The sequence below is a fragment of the Pinus tabuliformis genome, chromosome 3_2, assembly GCF_031772625.1.
Source record: "Pinus tabuliformis cultivar Carrire ecotype Pingquan chromosome 3_2, CPIR1, whole genome shotgun sequence".
Lineage (NCBI taxonomy): Eukaryota > Viridiplantae > Streptophyta > Pinopsida > Pinales > Pinaceae > Pinus > Pinus tabuliformis.
In genome coordinates, this window is record NC_142302.1 from 682808102 (window position 1) to 682829522 (window position 21421).

At 33.5% G+C, this 21421-nt stretch overlaps 1 protein-coding gene across 3 annotated transcripts in view; it reads right to left on the reverse strand.

Moving 5' to 3' along the window:
* Window positions 1-21421, reverse strand: part of LOC149182489 (agamous-like MADS-box protein AGL8) — a 152232-nt gene that overhangs the window by 53893 nt on the left and 76918 nt on the right. For all 3 annotated transcript variants that reach the window (XM_089418526.1, XM_089418527.1, XM_089418525.1), the window contains 3 exons: window positions 3130-3192; window positions 2909-3007; window positions 2758-2799 (listed from right to left, as the gene is read on the reverse strand). In XM_089418526.1, coding sequence (XP_089274652.1) covers window positions 2758-2799; window positions 2909-3007; window positions 3130-3192 — 204 coding nt within the window. The remainder of the gene's footprint in view (window positions 1-2757; window positions 2800-2908; window positions 3008-3129; window positions 3193-21421) is intronic.

Here is a 21421-nt window from a genome sequence, read left to right on the forward strand (position 1 = left end):
TTAACACATACATTTCCTTATTTATTGGTGCATGAGGGAAATTTCTATTAATATATCTACGTACTAACTCAAGTAGTGGGAAGGATCTCCTAGAATTACCTATTTGAAACTTCTATTTGGGCTCCCTTCCAAGTATGTAGCCCTGATAAATCCCATATTTTTATTAGATATGTGGTAGTACTTCAACCATTACTCATTTCGGTAGCTAATTAAATAAATCATAATTAACATTAGCAAATCTCTCACAACATAACATGCTCTTCTCCTTAGCATGTTTTATAAAAGAAGCAACATATTAGGAATAAGAAAGAGAATTTGTATAACATATAATGGTGGTTCACCTTTCCAATAGAAACTCCACAATTGTATTGTTGGAAACCGCCATTGTATCTTGAGTGGAAACTATTTTATTTCTTGATCGTGAATAATGAGAGATTTGATAAGTGGAAAGGAGGCTAACTTAAGGATTTAGGAACTTGAACTACCTTGTTAAAATTGCAATATTGTATGTCAAGTATTCCTTATCTAAAAACAACCATAAGTGTGTCATCGGTTAAAGATATGGGTGGTCTAGCACATGTATCCAATTTCGAAAAACAACGTACTAAACAAGCCATGTGGCATGTGGCTTCTGAATGAACCGAATATCATGCAATGAAGTGACTAGGTAACACTGCATGATATTTACCTTTGCCATATAGTGGTTGGTTTCCATTCTTCTTTTTGGTATTATTTAGTTTGTAATCATCCAGGTTATGTTTTTGGAGTACGTATGCTATCTAGTAAATGACTTTCCTCATGAAAGAGGTCTACCCCTTATTGCAATATGTGCACTTCTTCTTCTCATTATTTTTATATCCTCCCTTTCAATTCAAACCATCCTTCATAGGATTTTTCTTGGCTTCCTTATTGTTAATGTGCTCCTTCTTATTCTTTACCTTCTACACCATCTTCTTTCTTGTTTAATTTTCTATAAATGCATGAGCTCTCAAAGAGTTTAGAGTCCCAAGGAGTATGAGTTTACCTTTTTCTTTTATTAAAGACTCAATAAACTCACCTAAAGATTGAATCTTATAATTGTTGCCCATAAAAAGTTTTTTAGTGTGGTAAGAAGAGACAAAAATAAAGTACTCATTTCCTAGCTTAGAAAGCACCAAAAGAATGAGTTGTTCATCTTCCTTATCTATGCAGCAAGCTTTTACTTGTGTCATAATTGTTTTGAATCTAGAGTAGTAGTCGTATAGGGTCTTAAATATGGACAAATCGATTGTGATCATCTGATTCTCAAAATTATGAACCATCAACCCATCTTGTTTGTTAAGAAGCTTCACCAATTTGAGGTGAACTTGATTAGGAGTTGCGAAATCACCTATATGAAATAACAAATTAGTATGTATTGACAAATACATAATATAATAAGAATTAATTCATTCTATTAAAGTATTTCAATTTATCAATGGATGAGGAAAACTTATCTTTAGCCCCAATTTTGTTTCTATAGAGACCCTTGATGCGCAAGAACATGAAAATCTTAGGCTTCTAGTAAAACAAGTTGAGAGGAGTGATGATTACTGAAGTTTGATCCATCCTCGGCCTCTGTTATAACTTTTCAAGTCTAAAATTAAAAAAAAAAAAATCGTTATCCTTGACAAAAACGCTTCAACTCTGATAGCATGTAGGATTTTAAACACAAACTCGAGTTTTTTATGTGAAAAAATACTAAAATAACTACTCCAAAGAAAAAGAAGAGAACAAAAATTATTTAGAAATTTGACTAACCAAAGAGACAATTTGAATTACACAAGAGATATCATATGAAAATTGGATATATTATTATTTTTGAACATGGATAAAGTATATAAACTCTCTAGGAAGAGGAACTAATTTGAATTCCTTTCAGATTCCTATGGTATGCAATCAATTAACTAGAAAAAAACATTTCTCTAATGAGCTATCTAGTAAGAAATAAATATCTCTAAATCATCAAAATATCAAATAAAATAGTAAACTAGGAGTGTTTGGAGTTTAAACTAATGTAATTATTGTCACATGCAATTACTACCCATTAAAAATCCAAAATGGAACTAAAAGTCAATTGACATCTAGTAAGTGATTAGACTAAGGTGGTAGGTGCTAAATTTATAATAAGAAATACATAGTCACTCTAGGAAGAGCCATACAGGAGGTAACACTAATTGATATAGTGAAAAAAACCACATTATCATCTAGTGAGACTCCAATCAATACCACATGTCATCTCAAATAACAACAACACAAAAAATATGCATGCTCAAAAATAAGAAATGATCCAAAATAGTAAAGAATACCTAAAAGTGAACGAAAAATACTCATAAGTACACCTAATAATAAATGATATATGGAATAGAACCCAATCATAAATAGTGTGCCTTACAAACTAGTGAGTAGCACAAGAAATGCTTCACTAAAATCCCTATTTAAACATTTTTACATAAATCAAACTCCAAATCTAATCTTTCAGCATTGATGTACATTTACAAACACAATGATAAAGGTTTATTCTTTTTGGTTCTTTGATTTGATTATTCCTCCTAAGTTGACTTCCCCACATAGATGCATGATTATTAGCATTCAAATAAAAGCTTGAGAAAACCCTTAGTTTGCTCTATTGTTTATACGGTAAACGTTGTTTTTCTATTAAACTAACATTATTAAATATCTAATTAAAAGAAAAAAATATTATAATTAAAATAATTTGTTAAGAAAAAATTTACGTACCTTTTGTAGTAATAACTTGGAACTTTGTACCAATATTTTCATCTACGAAAAGGAAGAAAATTTATAACACCAAAAAAAAAATTGTGTGTGAAAATTCTATGAATTAGTTGAGAAAATGATGTGTACCGAAAATACATCTAGATTCATTTACCTTTTTATCAGAAATTCTTTTAATCCCAATTTGCAATTGATTTTCAAGTCGTTGCAGTTCCTTTATCGTTAATGAATCCAAGTCTTCACCAACCATGTTCTGATAGTTTAAAGGCAGCAAAAAAAATGAAACATTATTTGAAATGGTTATTTTCAAACTTTATTATAATTTGATAAAGAAGCTAAAATACTACATGTTAATAAATTCATACGCGATCTTACTCGTTCCTTTTTCTTCAGTTTGTTCATCTTCTCACGCAACGCTTTGAGTTGTGATTCACCAATCTGACAATTTATTTCTCATCAATACATAAATGAATACGATTAATGAAATAACAATTCCATATATATTTATGCAATATGTTGTGCAAAATTTCATAAATGAATACGATTAATGAAATAACAATTCCATATATATTTATGCATAATGTTGTGCAAAATTTCAATTTTTTAGAGTAGTTTTTCTACATTACTTTATTTTAAATTAAATTTCAATTTTGTATATAATTATTGATTTTTAATTATTTTTTTTATTTGAAGTATTTTTATATTTCATGTTAAGAATATATATGTTTTAGTTTTCCAGGGTAATTTTAAACTTAATAATAAGTTTTTAATTATTACAACCAAATCCATTATATCACTTACAAAAATTGAATGCAAGCACAGAAGATCAAAATAAGTCTTAAACATAGTTCATTTAAATAATAATTTAAATCATTCAAATAATATTATATTAGAAAGAGAAAGTAAAAACATGAAAATAGATAATACTTTTACTTCTCACTAAAATCAAAAGGGTCAATTTTCTAATTCTTCCAAAGTACTTAAAATTAATATTACTTCGAAAATTTTAAATTGAATTAAAAATAAGATGGGTAGAGGAATATATATATATATATATATATATATATATATATATTAATTATTAACTACATATACTTTAAAATTATAGAGAAACAATAAATAGCATTTGTAAACTTCTAGTTTCATAAAGATAGATATTCATTGAAAGGAAGAATTCTATTCTCCCTTAATCCAGATATATTGCATTAGTGTATCACATATACTTTGTGATTCTTTAAACTTAAATATTTTTTTAATTATTTAATAAAATAAATTAAACAAAAAAACATGTTTACATCTAGACAATTTTATGGCAACCTATTTTCTATTGCATCTCATCATTGTCAAAAATAAAATTATTGCTTTGAAAAGGGCAATGTGAGAAATTGCAATTTGATTTTTAATATTTTTTTTTTGTATTATGGTTTTAATGATATTGAATTTTCACTACAATCAATTTTGGGAAGAATGTAGTTCTTAAGCCATAAGTGTAGAAGACAAATTATTAACGAACAACAATTATCAATGAAAATTGTGAATTGTTATAATATTATAAGCTAGATTAGAAGATTAATGTAATAACTTTATGTTTAACAAAGGTTGTTTAAGAATTTTGCAATTTCACCCTTATTTAAGTTGTAGATTTTCAAAAAATCCAATAGTCTTTGTACCCAATTTTCCCACTAAGATATGGGGTCATCCAAAAGATTCTAATATGAAACCACAAATTTGAATATCAGAAAAATAACACTCAAAAAGTCTTTAATATTGATCTGCACATTTTTGGATTTGGCCTAGGAACTTGAAAAAAAATGTGCTAAATATCTTGCAAGATAGCAATGAGTGTGGGATTCATGCAAGTAGGTTTTACGACCAAATATCGATGAAAATGAGTGGTAGAAGTGTTGCTAGTTTATGGAAGCATAGTGGGGGATCATTAGATCCATTTCTAGACTATGAAAATCAACAACAAGTGCCCAAAAGATAAGATGAAGCATATAACTACCTTTTCGGGTACCATGGGAGGCTAGGTCACTAGGGGACTCGTGGTGTACTAGAAATGCTCCTTTGTCTTGTGAAAAATAGCTAAGAAGCAATCCATGGTTTAAATAAGCTCTTGGATCAAAGGAGTAAGAGGAAAGCTCTCTAATTTTTCTATTAATGATGGGGAGTGGTCTTCATAATTCCACCTTCTATTGACTATCTCAAAGAATTCTTGTCATATGGTCTTGCTAGGTCATGGCCAATTGCAAAGAAATGGAATAGATAATTGATCCTATGGTTTGGTGGAAACTGGTTCAACCTTTGTTAATTTCATGCAATTGTTTGATTTCAAATGAAAAGTGTTATTTGTGATTAGTAATTTGTAATTTAGTTTTTATTAAATGAAATGAAAAGATTTTTTATGGTCATGTCATTTAAATGACTACCTACTAAGCTTATAATTTGATTCCTTCGATGTATATTTATGGATAATTTCATAATTTAACGCATTTATTGAGCATAAGACTCACAATAAATTTATAATTTTTGGTTTTGTATGATATTATGGTTGTAGCAAGATTTTTGACAAAAAAAACCTTATAACTATAAAAGTAACAAAATGTTATCCCTCAACCTCTTGTTGTCCATGATGGTTAGCTTCAAATAAAAAACCCTCATAAAATTTCAAACCAAAAAATAATGTATGTAACAAAGCTTTTCTATATCATTCCAGGCTAAACAACCCAATATATAAATATGTTCCCAAAATAAATGCCACTTTTTATGGTGAAGATTTAATAAAAAGAGTCCATACAAAATTTCTAAAATAATTTTTGAAAATATTCACTAGTGAATCTATGAATTATTGAAATCCATTTGAAAGGTATAAGTTGGGCCTTCCCTTTAAAATAATATTTGTTATTAACAATCCTACTTGTAAATTATGATGTTTGAGTAGCTCAAATTTAAACCTCATTGGGATTAATAAGACTTGGAGGTATTCGTGTGTGTAGACCTGAAACTGGACATTGAAGTTGTCCTATTCTTGAGGCTGCTATGAGACACAGTGTCATATTAATCGTGGAAGCTCAAACATTCTTTGGACTACCATAAAATTTAGATAGATATATGTGCTAATTTATTTTAGCTCATATGAAATTGATTAACACGTGTCTGTTGGAAAATAATATTTACATGATGGCCTCTATGGCTGATTTCTAATGGCCTCGAATTCTTAAATTTATAAGAAAACTGAGATGTGTGATGGGTCTCATAGCTCTTTCCAAATATGGAGCAACTTACTTTATTTCCTCACTTCAAATAATTTAATCAATTCTAGTAGATACATAAATTGTGCAAACAGAAATTATGAAAATGGCATATCTCGAATTCGAAAATGGATTCCATTTGAAGTTCCATCTAGATGATAAAACAATAATAATGAGGAAAAGGAAATCTGGTGCATTTTTTTTTCAAAACGACCATTAGGTTTATTAAGGAAATGGGCACATGAATCTTCCTTTGGATAATGTTATTTAAGAGGATAATTAGATTTGTTAAGGCTAATATTTTATCAATTTTGTCCTTAAAAATGTTGCCTAGTGATGACCATGTAACATGTTAAGAATCATATAAATAAATGAACTGAGATGGTATCACTTTAGTGATACAATGGACTCTTGCGCAATTTAACTTCCATTACTAGCATTAACTCTTCCAACAGTCCTTTTTCAAATGTTCCGATTTGCCACAAAACCAGCACTTTACCTTACTCTTCTTCTCTTTCAATTTTGATCGTGAGTCGCTGTTCTTACCACAGCGTCTTTCTCTCGAACAACCTCTAGCCATCATTGCTTCTGATGTAGAGGTGTTGGCATTTGACCTCTTCCTTGTCTCTTCGGACAACAAATCTCCAACAATATCATCAAACTCAATGGTTTCTGATGTACTTAGGCTTATAGAAGTAACAAAATGATCCCATGACTCGGGCAATGAGCACAATAAAGTTATAGCTTTATCTTCTGATTCAAATTTTACTTCTATGCTTTCTGATTGCACCAGCAGAGTATTAAAGACATTCAAATGATCAGTAATAGATGTACCTTCCTTCATGCGCAGACTGTATAATTGTCACTTCAGAAGAATCCTGTTGGTCAAGGATTTTGTCATGTACAGCTTCTCCAGCTTTGACCACAAACCAGCAGCAGCTTTTTCTGACACGATGTTAAACAAAACATCATCCGCCAAACACAGTCGAATACCGCTCAGAGCTCTTCCATCCAATTCATTCCATTCATCATCTATCATGGGGTAAGGATGTTTGGCTCTTCCCAACAGCGCCTTCGCCATGCCTTGTTGCACAAGCAGATCATGCATCTTCACTTTCCAGATCTCGAAGTTATTTTTTCCATTAAACTTCTCGATCTCAAAACGAGCACTTTGAGTTTTTTCCATGTTGTATCAAACAAACAATCTCCAATTCCAAATTAAAAAAAAAAATGCCTCGGTCGTACTGTGTAATGACAATTTTAAAAGAAAAAACCAAAATTGCAAGTTTACGAGAGGGAAAATCTGTTGGGCACTCTTGGACAGTGAAAAAACCGCGCCTAAAACACATCCACTGCCTAGCGCTCCGCTGACAACCGATCAACCGCGCCAGAGCAAAATCCATATAAGTGCCACAAAATTTGCGCGCTTAATCCCATCGATTCGACTCCAATCTAAACGTTGGATCTCTGGCGCGAGTATCAGATTTGAATCCACGCCAATTGGTGCGTCTGTTAAAAAATAAAACGCGCCAGCCTGTTCACCGCTAAAATTAGCGTGACTGTCTCTGCTAAAACCGCGCCAATCGCTGAAACTCCACCTTCAGCCGATTTCTCACGCGCACCAACTCCACAACCAGCGACTTGTAGATTATGGGCCCTCCACGCTCCACTGCGCCGCTCTGATACCACTTGTTAGACTAAATAAAGCGCAGCTGGAATAAATATAAACATACACAGCACAAACAAAACCCTCACAAAAACATAACACAGAGATTTAACGTGGTTCACCCAACCAATCTGAGCTACGTCCACCAGAACAAAGGCATCGACAATCTTAATAATTCACACATGCTCTCATCTCTCCCCTATTTCCTCTACTTTCTCTACGCACTCTTACAATCCTTTACAGATTACATTTATATATAGCTGGAGCATAAAACTGAATCATAAATTCCCTCACAACAAATATAGGATGCATTAAATCCTCCTCAAAAAATACTGGAGCTAATGTAGCAACTAATCCTATTGTTGTCACATACATGAGATTTCTGCCCAATTTAATAAAACCGAAAATCTCAACAAGTTGATTTCGAGTGACTGGATTTCTATGTAAGGCCTCTATAGAATCAATCCATACACTAATGGGAATGCTCTATAAATAATGTCAAGATGATAAAAATCATCTATATATAATATAGATACATGTATATATGTATCTATGTATGTATGTATAAAATATTGTGAGATTAGACTTAGACTTCATATGGGTAGTGCAAACCAATTTGTATGATAGTTAATAAGCCTTGTATATTTGCATGAATATATGTATGCCCAGGGAGCAAGGCTTCAATGGGGGATTGTAGTGCATATGTTCTTACCATGAAAGAAAAGTGGAAATGGAATTGTGAAGGTAATAGATGGGTTGAGCTTGGAATGGGTCATTTGTAGACATGATGCTAAGAAATCCTGTGATCACCACTTTACATTATTAATATAAATTCCACATCCATCGTAAGTGTAGAAAGTATGATAGGTATATAAATCCATGTGTTATGTCAACCAACTCCCAACATTGAGTGAATGTGACCATGATGTGGTAGTGATATGAGTAAGAAGGGCCTTGTGGTCTCTACAATAAAAGTTACAATCATATGTAAATAATTGGGGGCATGGCCACTGCCATGGTGAATGATCATCTTCGTTTCACCATTCCATTGGAAACTACACTATAAATATTATTTCTATAGAAGTTGAGAGGGAATTTATGTTGGAGTATGCTATATTTCATCAACAATTATTTTATTTTCAATTTAGATTGAGTGGATGGATGTATCAATGTTGGAGAAAACTGGTAAGCATTGAAGAGTGGTCTTTAGTCATGGCAATAATGATTTTGGCCATCACCCAAAAACACCTAACATAACCATGGAGATTCCATGTCCACTCACGATGGTATGTGGTCTTGGGAAATATGGGAGAAATTATATCTCCCCCACTCTAAATTCTCAAAAATTGTTCAATCGACTTCAATGTAGTTATCTCCAATGAATTCATGAAACATGTGAAGATGATTTACATGGTAAATTGTTCAATCGACCTCAATGTAGTCATCTCCATCAAATTCATGAAACATGTGAAGATGATTTACATGGTTTTGAAAGGTGATGGAGTATTATATATTGATAAACTGCCACAGATATTCCATTGGATAGTTTTCCACAACAAATCTCATAAGGATAGATTGGAATATATACAATGATGGTTCGCTTCCTTAGATTCTAGATTTATTAATTATCTATTTTCTACATATGCATGTACTAGATAAAATGCATAAAATAGAAAAAAAAAAAAATGAAAATGCACACTAACCACACTATTGACAAGATATGATGTGGGAAGCCCTTTTGACGAAATACCCACCTAGAAGGGGAGGTTTATGTGCTCTATCTTTCTTTGGAAGAGAAATAGTGCAAGCAAAAAAGGAGAAGAAACTCTAAGGGAAATTTCCTAAGATCTATGGTTCTATAGGTTACTAAAGACACTAAAACCCTATTGTTATGCAACCTAACTCCCAGTCTCCATTTTAATGTGGTAATGTAGAACAATATGCAACAAAAAATAAATGTAATCCCTTCTCCTCCTAGTGGAAAGATTATAACATAGCTCGACAACCAAATAGGGATTAAGTTTGACTACTAAAACTCAACTAGAGTTGCAACTTTGACCCTTCTAGATTCTTCTTCATAGTATTAAAGTAGCCAACCCCTTTCCTATGAGTAATAAGGACAGTGTGGGATCATATCTAATTATGGTGTTCAATAACAATAGGTGAACTTTTACAAGCCACAAATTGTGTTTACAAGAATTGATTGATGTCTTTCTTATGCCATTTCAAAGGTATGCAAGTGTAGAATAACATCATAGGCTATGGAACTCGAGTTAGAAAGTTTTATCCCTAGAAAATCTCACTCAAGGACTCAAAATGGCCCTATAATGTTTAGATCTCAATTCTTGAAAAATATTCCCACTGACAGAACTTCTCCTATAACTTTATTCCTCTAATATTTCCACTCGTAAAGAATCAAGATGGATGAGAAATTGTATGGTGATATAATTTAGATCACACCTCCCCATTTTTGGATGATTTTGGTCTCAAAAAGCTTTACTAACAGAGGCGAGGAAGCGTTTCCTCCACCCTCTCCTTGGAGTGCCAGTTTCTTTTACCTAAAATCACCATTTCAACCCAACATGCCAAAGGCCATCCTCTCCATGGATTATAGTTATGACCTCTTAACAGAATTGTATCCTTTGTTTACTCTAATTGGGCATCTAAAGTCGAGTACTCTATAGAAGGTGGAATTTGATCCTCTTCCTAATCCAACATGGAAGATATATATTTTAATATATTCCATTTTCCAACTGTGTAAATGAACACATATACAAATAGATTGAGTATTACCTCCCATGTTGTATACTGTCTTGAAAGGACCCAATTCGAAAGCCCTGATAATCTTAGCAAGACCCTCTAGTATCTCCATGTTCAATTGTATGAATACTCTATCTCTCACTCTAAATGAATTCTCTATTTTGAGTTGATCATGCCTATCCTTGTATTTTTCCTATGACTTCTTCAATGTACAATGTAATTGCAAATACATCTACTTAATTTTATGTAAAAAAATTTATGCCCTTAAAGCATCCCCTATGAAATCCCACCTGAATCCTCATTATTTCCCATATGAAATATCCAAAGGTGAAGGATTTTCAAAAGGGGATTTAGTAACTTACAACTTTGTACTACTTCATTATAAGAGTATTATATATACAATATTTTCAACCCATGTCTTTCTATTGTTTCGAAAATAACCCATGAATGTAACAACCCTTAGTTAAAATTTCATGTAATAAAGATAATAAAGGCAAAAAGACCAAGTTCATGGCACACACATTCCAAGTTGAATGTTGGGAAAAATCCCCTAGTGGGTATTCATTTGGTTTATTATGGCTATGAAAATTGGAAAAAGGAAATGGAAAAGGATTTGAAAAGGAAAAGAGGCATTAATTGGAATTTTATGAAAGTAATGGAAAATAGGAGAAAAGGAAGGTGAAAGGTCACAATATTGAATGAGAGGAAAATTAGAGGAAATTGAAGAAAAATAGAGCCCTCAATAATAAAAAGGTTTTTGAGGATCAATTTAAAACCTTTTTCCATCTTTGGTTTTGATCCCTCTCTCTATTCTCATTCTCTCATATGCTTGCACACTTAAAGAATTGTTGTAGCGCTCTAGCATTGGAGAAAGGAGGGGAAAGGAAGGATAAGAAAGAAAAGGAGGGCAATGATCAAGCAAGGAAGAGTTACATGAGGCAGCCACTATGAGATTACTTGTAGGTATTGAGCTGCATGTATTATGACCTTGCTATTTTTGGCATGAATTGTACATGCAAGTGTGTATTTGGTTCTCTTGTTATCATTGACATGGGATTTTTTAGGTGTGGCAGTGGTTTCACCTTTTCCTTGCTATTTCTAGATAGCCATGGTGTGATGGTGTTCTTTCATTTGGTTGAGCTTTGGATTACTGGATGGTTTTGGAACTTAGTGAGGTGGTCTCAGGAAAACTCCCAATGAGCTCTGATTTCATGACTTTATTTTGCGGGATTGTGGTAAAGCCCGAGGGTGGAGACGGGAAAATTCCTCAAGGTATTGGTGAAGAAATATGCAGTAATCCAATCTTGTTTATTTCCTATTAATCCCTTGAGCGGTTTTGGTGGGATTGTAGTAAAGTCTGGTAGTGTATGTTTTTATTTGGGCCTAGGAACCCATTGAGTGGTAACGTTAGGATTGTGATAATGCCTTCTTGCGTAGGTGCTTGTATCGGGCCTAGGAGTTCCTTGACCATTTTTGGTGGGATTGTGGTAAAACTTGAGGAAGCATACTTTTTCTATCTTGAGTCCCACATTCATGCTTGGAATATGGCGCGGGGGTGGTTGGGTGAAAGAAATATTTGCTTCATCCCAACCTATGGTTAGGTTGTACATGGAAGTCACTGACATGGTTGGATTTTTTATATGTTAATAAGAGCTATTTTCCTCTTATATTTCATGAGTATTTATATTTTTTATTATGTGTATTTTATGGTTATTATATCATTGTTATTATTTTGGTTATATGATGGTTGTATGCATGGATTCATGACAAATTCTAGTTATGGCTCTTATCATGTTTTTATTACTAAATAAATGGTTAATGAATGCATGACCTAATATATGTTATTGCAGTTACTATGAGAGGGCATTAGACATTCTTTATGATTTTCAAATAAGTATGAGACCCCTAGGTTAAGATATGCATTTATAACCTTTAAAATACATTTTCACAATGTGTTTGACGAAATGTTTTTCATGGTTAGGCTTGTTTAGGTCAAGTTTTGGATTAAATTTTGCATTACTGGATTTGTCTTTGTGTCATTCATAATTCTAGAAAATTTCATCAAGTTATGGGCAGAGCTCTAGATCTTAGCCCCAAAAATGTGGCTTAGATTCTGGGGTTGCAAGCATAGAACACAAGATAATAGACTACACTTGCTAGAAGGAAAAGTCATCCATGTGACTAGAGGGTTACAATTGTTGGCATGCCTTGTTATGCATCCAAATTGGAGTCGAGATCACTAAAAAGACAAGTTAACTCATGGTTTGAGCACTTCTAATGGTTGTTTAGTTCCTCGGGGTCATGCATATTCTCATGAAGGTTATTAACATTTCATATTGTTGAATCCATTTCCTTAATGTAATATAGGATGTTAGGTCATGTCGTAGTAATTATTCATCACATGTTTACACTAGTACACTAGTGAACTTGGGTAAATCTAGGACAAGGGTGTTAAATGGTGGTATCAAAGCATTGTTCAATGCTTGGACTGGATTGGTGGAATGTGTTTCTCATACATGCATGTTAGTTTTATATGTGTTTTTTATGCATTTCGGTGTCTATATGTTGTTTTCCATGTATTATCATGGTTATGGTTGTTGTGCATGAGGTCATGGTATACAGTTGACATTGTCATGCATGATAATTGTGATGATTATTGAGATGATGTTGGTATATTGATATGATTATGTATATATATGTATCATGCTAATATGGTTGATCTTGCATATGATTTATCCTCCCTTAAACCACATTGAGGTATGTTGATTATGTTTATATTTTGGTTACAATGACATGGTATAATTACAGGAATAAGAAGATCAAAATTACTAGAAAAATGGTGGACTAGAGTTCATGAGACTCCCCTTATAAATCAAATGAGTAGCATGATGATGGGCACTCTCCTAACATAGCAGACACCTTGAGAATTTTGAAGGCATAGATAGGAAGTTGCAAAGTAGATAATGACAATATCATTCAGTTGTAGGAAATACTTACCAGGGAACAGGAGAAACAAGCAAAGATCAAGGTAGTTATCCTTCAGAGTTTGTTAGAATTCTAGAGACATGGACATACACGAATCAATTATGGATAGGAGGACAGAGCTAATGGAGCATATGGTAGCCGGTCTCAAGGTGGTCATAGGTTGCACATGGATGACATGTTTAGATATGGCAGGTCCTTGGATACACTTGATAGGAAATGAAGTGGACATGGGTTGTAGTCTAGTTCTGGGTTAGATAGGTATCACGATAATCATTGTTATCTTTCTAAAGTAGGAGTGATAAGGGATATTTTTCTGATGAGTTCAAGAAATTTGAGCCACATACATTTGGTGGAGAGTTGAAGACGGTGGAATATAGAGAGGCATGGTTGCTTTGAATGAAGAAATGGTTTGATCTATAAGATTACACAAAGAACATGAAGGCTAGGATAGTTACTTTTAGCCTCAAATGGAATGAAGACATTTGGTGGGAATATGTGAAGAGAGTTAGAGACATCAGGACATAAGAGTTGAGTTGGAATGAATTCAAGAGACTATTCAAAAAGAAGTACTTGTCAGAGAGATACTATGATGAGATAGCCAAGAACTTCTTTGAGCTGAAGATGGGATCGATATCATATGATGAGTACACAACCAGGTTCCTATAGTTGTTGAGGTATGTGTCATAACTTAAGGATGAGAAAGCGAAAATTCAAAGGTTTTTACATGGATTTCCATTAGCCTTTAATGATCAATTGAGTATAATGAACCTTAGTCACTGAAAGAAGTAATTGGGAAGTTCAAACACTATTATGAGAAATCGAAGCTTAAGACAAAATCTAAGAAAGGTTGGAAAGCAAATGAAAATACTAAACGTAAATGGCCACCGAAGCGAAGAAGACCTCGAGTTTGCAAGTCTTCATTTTAGGTTGTTTACAATTTTTCATGTTTGTAGGTTTTAAGGTTTGGTTATTTATAGGTTTTTAGGTTTGCAGGTTTGGTTGTTTACAAGTTTGTAGGTTTAGAGGTTTGCAAGTTTGTTGGTTACAAGGGAAATTATAGTTTATAGCTTATAAGCTAGTGTAGTTAGCTACAGGCTCTAAGAAAATAGTTCCTCATTGGATAAGATTTTCTGCATTTGAGTTAAATGGTATGCCTACATCAATGCATCTGAAAGAAATTCAATTTGGATCATAGAGTATGATTCTGCATATGCATTGGTTGTATATTTAAAAGACTAAGGTGAATTATTATGAAAAGGTCATTGAATTCTTGCATGAAAATGGAGAACAAAATATATTATTGGGTAAGAAGAAGCCAACATTATCCAAAATGGTTACAACTATGAAGGCGAAGTGTAGTCGTAGGAAAAGGATGTGTGTTACTTGGAGTTCATATCTCCAGTGATAAATGTAAGGATGTTGAAGGTGTAGAAGTATTGAAGAGGTAGTTAGTCTTACAGTAGTTTCAAGATGTGTTTCCGCCACATATTTTAGAGTTTCCACCTGATAGGGAAGTGAACATTTCTATTGAGTTGGTACTAGGGGAACCAATAGCATCGAAGGAACCTTACAAGATGAGGACTCCATAGTTAGTGGAACTGATGTTGTAATTGAAGGAAATTCTTAACAAGGGATACTTTAGGCCATGTGTGTCGCCTTGGGGTGTACCAGTGTTGTTTGTGAAGAAGAAGGATGCTATTATCAGGTTATTCATTGACTACATGAATTTGAACAAGGTGGAGATTAAGGAAGTGTACCATTTGCTGAGGGTCAATGACTTGTTTGATCCATTGAAGGGAGAAATGGTGTTTTCAAAGATTGATTTGAGATCAGGTTATCATTAGGTACGGATCAAAGAAGATGACATCTACAAGATTTATTTTCAGACAAGGTATGGGCATTATTAGTTTATTGTAGTTGGTTTCAGTCTTGATAATGGTCCAACTACTTTCACATGTTTGATGAATAATGCGTTGCATCCTTATCTCGACTAGTTTGTGATTGTATTCATTGATTATATATTGAGATATTCTAAGAATGAGGAAGAGAATGTTGAACCATTAGAAACAATATCAAGACTTCTAATAGAGAATTAGTTGTATGCCAAGCTTAGGAAATGCAGTTTCTTTTAGAAAGAGGTCCATTGTTTGGGACATGTGGTTTTCAAGGAAGGCACAACAATGGATCCAGAAAATATCAAAGCTATAATGGAATGGGAATCTACTAGAAATGTGGATGGGGTTACATCATATATGGGGTTAGTAGGTTATTATAGGAGGTTCATTAGGAATTTCTCATAGATTCTCTATCCTATTACATCCTTTCAGTGAAAAGGAAAGGAATTTGAATGAAAAGAGGAATGTGTAGCTAGTTTTGAGAAGTTGAAGCAGTTGTTGACAAATAGTCTAGTTCTAAAGATTGCAAATCAGGATAAAGATTTTGTGGTGTGTACATATGTCGGTAAGAGAGGACTTAGTGGAGTCTTGATGAAGGAGGAACAATTGGTATGTTACAAATCAAGGAAATTGAAGGATCACAAGAAAAACTATGTGACATGTGATCTTGAGTTGGCAATAATCATTCATTCATTGAAGATGTGGAGGCACTAACTTCTTCAGAGGAGGTTCATTCAGATGAGTGATCACACTACGCTAAGGTACTTGTTTGACCAACCCAATATGGATGCTAGGAAATATAAATAGTTGGTAACTCTCAGTGAGTTTGATTTTGAGATTAGGTACATGAAGTGAAAGGAGAACATGGTTGGAGATGCTCTAAGCAAAATGATACAGGTAAACCGTATAGCAACTATGAGTTCATATGGGACATATTTATAGGATCTGATCTTATATGCAGTAGAATAGGATGATAGGTATAGGGAGCTTAGGCATATGCTACAATAGCATGGTAAATGTGAACATGATGTGGACTATAATTTCATGAAAGATGGCTTGGTCAAATTTCAGGACTTGATTTATGTGTTAGACAATAGTGAGCTTAAGAAGCTTATCTTAAGGGAAGTTCATGTTAAGCTGTATTTAGGTCATTTGGGATATCATAAGAAATTTACAATGGTGAATAAGTTCTACCATTGGTCAAACTCAAAGAAGGAAGTGGCAAAGTTTGTGGCTAGATGTTTGGTTTTTCAATACGTAAAGGTAGAGTGTAAGCATCCAGGTTGGTTATTACAATTGATTCTGATTCTGAAATGGAAATGGGAGGGAATTTCCATGGATTTCGTTAAAAAATTACCAAGGACATCTAGACAACATGATTCCATCATGGCTATGGTTGACATGTTGACAAAGGTAGCTCATTTCATAGTTGTTATGTCTACTTCTTCAACTATTGAGGTAGCCAAAGTATTCATTAGGGAGATAGTTAGGTTATATGGTATTCCTAAGAAGTTTGTATTAGAAAGAGATTCCAAGTTCACTTCCAAATTTTTGAAGGAGTTATTTTTAGGTTTGGGTATAGAGTTGGCCTCCAGTACAACTTATCATCCACAAACAAATGGAAAGACATAGAGGGTCAAAAATATTTTGGAGGACATGTTGAGAATGTATGTTTTGTACTAGTAGAGGAGGTGGGAGGAGTGTCTTCCACTAGTAGAGTTTGCTTAAAATAATGGATATCAGGAGTCACTCAGGATGAGTCTGTTTGGGGCCATTTTATGGGCAGAGTTGTAATACCGCTATTGGTTGGAGTGATCCAGTGAGGAAGGTGTTGATAGGGCCTGACATGCCTAAAAATATGGAACATGAAATGCAAGTTATCAAGAAGAATATAGAGGTAGCACAAAATAGGCAGAAGAGTTATGTAGATCGACAAAAGGAATTTACGAAGTTTCAAGTTGGAGAACAGGTGTACTTGCGCATCAAGCCTAATAACAGTTCATTGAGGATTGGATCATGTGAAAAGCTTGCACCTCAATATTGTGGGCCTTTTGAGCTCCTAGAGAGGATTGGATGAATGGGCTACAGACTTGCACTGCCTCTGATAGTGAAAGTCCATGATATTTTCCATGATTCATTTCTTAAAAGATATGTCAAAGATGCTGATCATGTCATTGATTGGTATATATTGTAGGTGGATCTAGAAGGAGAATTATATTCAAAACCTCAGTGATTTTGCAATGGAAAAAACTCATGCTCTAGAACTGAGAAATCGAGCTAGTTGACATGTAGTCGAAGTCATTTGGACCCAATGAAGCTACATGGGAGATGGATTATTAGATGCAGGATATGTATCCTACATTATTTGTCTGTGAAGGAAAATGAGTTTTGGTATATGTATATATCTATATATGTTTATTGTTGTAAAAATTGCAATGGGTTGTGCTATAAATCTCCAATAAGCAGTATGGTTGTCATATTGGTTTTTCTTTTCAACAGGTTGTTCATTGTAAACACTGCATTAAGGTAGGTTATTAAGCTCCATGGACAGCATGTTTTGGTTTTTAGCAACTTGTTGGTCATAGGTGTCATAGAACACTTAGAATGATGTTTCCCTAAGGGGGGAGGGGTCTATAATAGCCCCGAGTTCATGGAAAATTCTAGGGGCTAATTGTTGTAGATGGGCTAATTTTCCATGATTTTTCCAAAAAAAAAAAAAAATTCGCCAATTTCCATTTCTTCTAAAAATTATTCGCCCAAATTTTACAATATAAAAGTATTTTTCCTTAAAAATCACCAACATTATATAGAGAATATATATAAAATAATTATAAATTTGAATAATTTTACAAATATATCAATAAACATTTTATAGTTTGCATATTAGGGACTAGTGAGATTTGCCAATGTTTTTAAATTTCAAGATAATTTTCCATCCTTAAAATTTTCCCTGCTCAAGTTAACAGTTCATGTACAAATGTTAATAAAGGAAAAAAAGAACAAGGTCATGGGACATATAGGCCATGCTGAATGATGGGAAAATCATCCTAGTGGGTGTTCATTTGGTTTATTGTGACTAAATAAATTAGCAAAGGGTTTGAAAAGGCAAATAGGCGTTAATTGGAATTTTATTTATGAAAATAACATAAAATAGGAGAAAAGGAAGGTGAAAGGTCACATAATTGCATGAGAGGAAAATTAAAGGAAAATTAGAGGAAATTGAAGAAATATAGGGGCCTCATTGATAAAAAGGCTTCTAAGGATTAGTTCACAACCTTTTGTCAGTTTTGGGTTGGAGCTCTCTCTCTATTCTCACTCACTCATACTCTTGCACACTTAGAGAATTCTTGGAGAACTCTAGCATTGGAGAAAGGAAGGCAAAGGAAGAGAAATAAAGCAATGGAGAGAAAGGATCATGTAAGGAAGATTTGGATCAAGTGGCTAAAGCCGGATTAGATGTAGGTATTGAGTTGCATGTGTGATTCCCTTGCTAGTTTTGGAATGAATGGTACATGCATGTGTGTATTTGGTTCTCTTGTTGCCATTGGCATGGGATTTTCCATGTGTGATAGTGGTTTCATCTTTGCCTTGTGATTTCTAGATATCCATTGTGTGATGGGATTCTTTTCTTTGGTTAAGCTTTGGATTGTCATACGGTTTTGGTGTCAGGAAAAATACTAAGAGGGGTGGGGGGGTGAATCAATATTTTAAAACTTACTTGACCTTCTTATTTTATATTCATATTTTTGTAGGCAAATTTAATAAAGTAAACCTACATATGTGTGCTACTATTAGGCAGACAACCAATGTATATATAATTAACTATCTTTTGAATTACTTATTCATCATTTTAACTTGAACTAGTGTATCAGTCCTTCATTAGGCATGTTGGGAAAAATACTGAGAGGGGGGTGGGTGAATCATTATTTTGAAAACTCACAACAATAATTTTATTTTCTAAAATGTATATGCGAATTTACTGACCCCAACTAGCATATATATGCGGCTGTTTTTCAAGAAAATAATGTATGCTCAGTAAAATTGTAAAAAAACTAATTATTTTTCTGTTAAACTTGAACCAAAATGTAAGATATTTATCAAGCATTTCATAAGTAGTAAATAGTTGCAGTAAGAAAAAAATAAAGTATCACACATCGACACCAAGATTTAAGGTGGAAACACAATGTGCGAAAAAACCACTGCTGTTGTCATCTCAGTCTTCAAAACCCATTAATATCGGAAGCTTATTACATTATTGTACTACTGAAGAACCATAACAATACGCAGACACCCACCTGATGAAGGCTACAACATTCACTCATTTTCTAGCTCCTATTGGAAGGGAGCTCCAACCCCCTGATCTGATCACCAGCTACTATTGGAAGGAAGCTTTGACTTCCTCACTGGAGGCACCAACCCTCAGCAACATCCATGGACCATGTTTCATAAATTTTCACACTGGATCCAGTATCAACACTTATGCTCAATCATCACTCTAATATAATCATCAGTATCTAACAGAAAGAATCAATGAATCACTAAAACCCAATCAACTGACAATACTTAGATCAATTCAACCCATGAGCAGATCATACAATGAAAGGTCATTTCAGGTCTCATGATACTAATTAATCATTGTATTCATTGCTGCATAATTATTTTAGATCTATGTGATAATTATGTCCCTTACAATGTAAATATACCTCATATTGAAGCATTCATAAAAAATACTTTCACTTGCACACTTAGCACTTTGATCTTCACCTCTTTATATAGTTTACCCCTTATCCAATATCACGGGTCAAAACTATACTAGTTCCAGTGGTAATCTTTGACGAGATCAATATCCATTGTCTTGCTCATTACTATGGGCCAATACCATGGTAAGGACCCTTGTTGCTTAGAATAACAAGGTGCAAAAGACATACACTACTTTTCTTCACCAAACACACATGTATACGTGACTTGGCCTTGACAAACCTACATATAGATTTTCAAATATTTACTTCTATCAAACTTCTGATTATGAATTGTAAGCCTTTGACCCATCACTCTGGTATTCTATTACATCATTATGTCACCTCTGAATTGACATGTGGATTTATTTAGTTACCATATACTTGTTTTGTTACAAGTGAGTTTCCATCAAGGAAAACACATGCATCATAATGCTAATAATGTCCCCCTTTGGACTTGATGGAAACCATGTTGGTGTTCATTACCTGAACCTATATAAACCTATTAGATACATAAACCACCAAGATATTTCCCCATTTGACATTAAGGGAAAAGAGCGGATCAAAGCTCCCGCTTTGGAGTTAATTTGCATTATATTGTTGATGCTCCCCTTGAGCACATGCTGAATCTTCAGAAGTATTTCCAAATGATGAAGATGAATCTATAACTTAACTAAGTATCACCTTTCTATAAACAGGGACTCATACGTACATCAATTACCCAACCAAGTGGGGATACATATTTGACATGACCTCAAAAGTCAATACATGACTGAATATGACAATTATTACATCATAGGTCTCCACATGACCTTTACATCAAATGATATATATAACATTAATAATTGAGACCAAAAGATCTTAAACTTAGCATAATTCATCAACCATAATGCCAACAATGTATTATATTCTACAAGGCTAATGCTCCCCTTGAACTTATGCTACCTATTCATTTTCAACAACTCATTCATTAAAGCATCTTCATTAATCAAATAAATATAAATGAGAAAAACATAACTCAATACCATATATGCAGACTATACTCATCAACACTAGACCAAGAAAAATCAAATCATAACTGTTAGAATCATGTCAGAGACTAATATTAAGCCTGCCCCACCTTTTTTCTATCAAAGAAAAAGATACATGACTGTCTACAAAGAAACTCATTTATATACGTGACTATACCACATCAAACCCACCTATAGCCAACAACCTTCTCAATTTTCACCTGTAGACTGAGTAGACTAAATTAATAACAAAATGAGGCAGAGACAACCCCCAATTTCTATTTGAGATTTTCAAATGATTCTCCAGGAAAGGGTTTAGTAAATATATCAGCAACTTGTTCTTTGGAGAGAACACACTCCAATT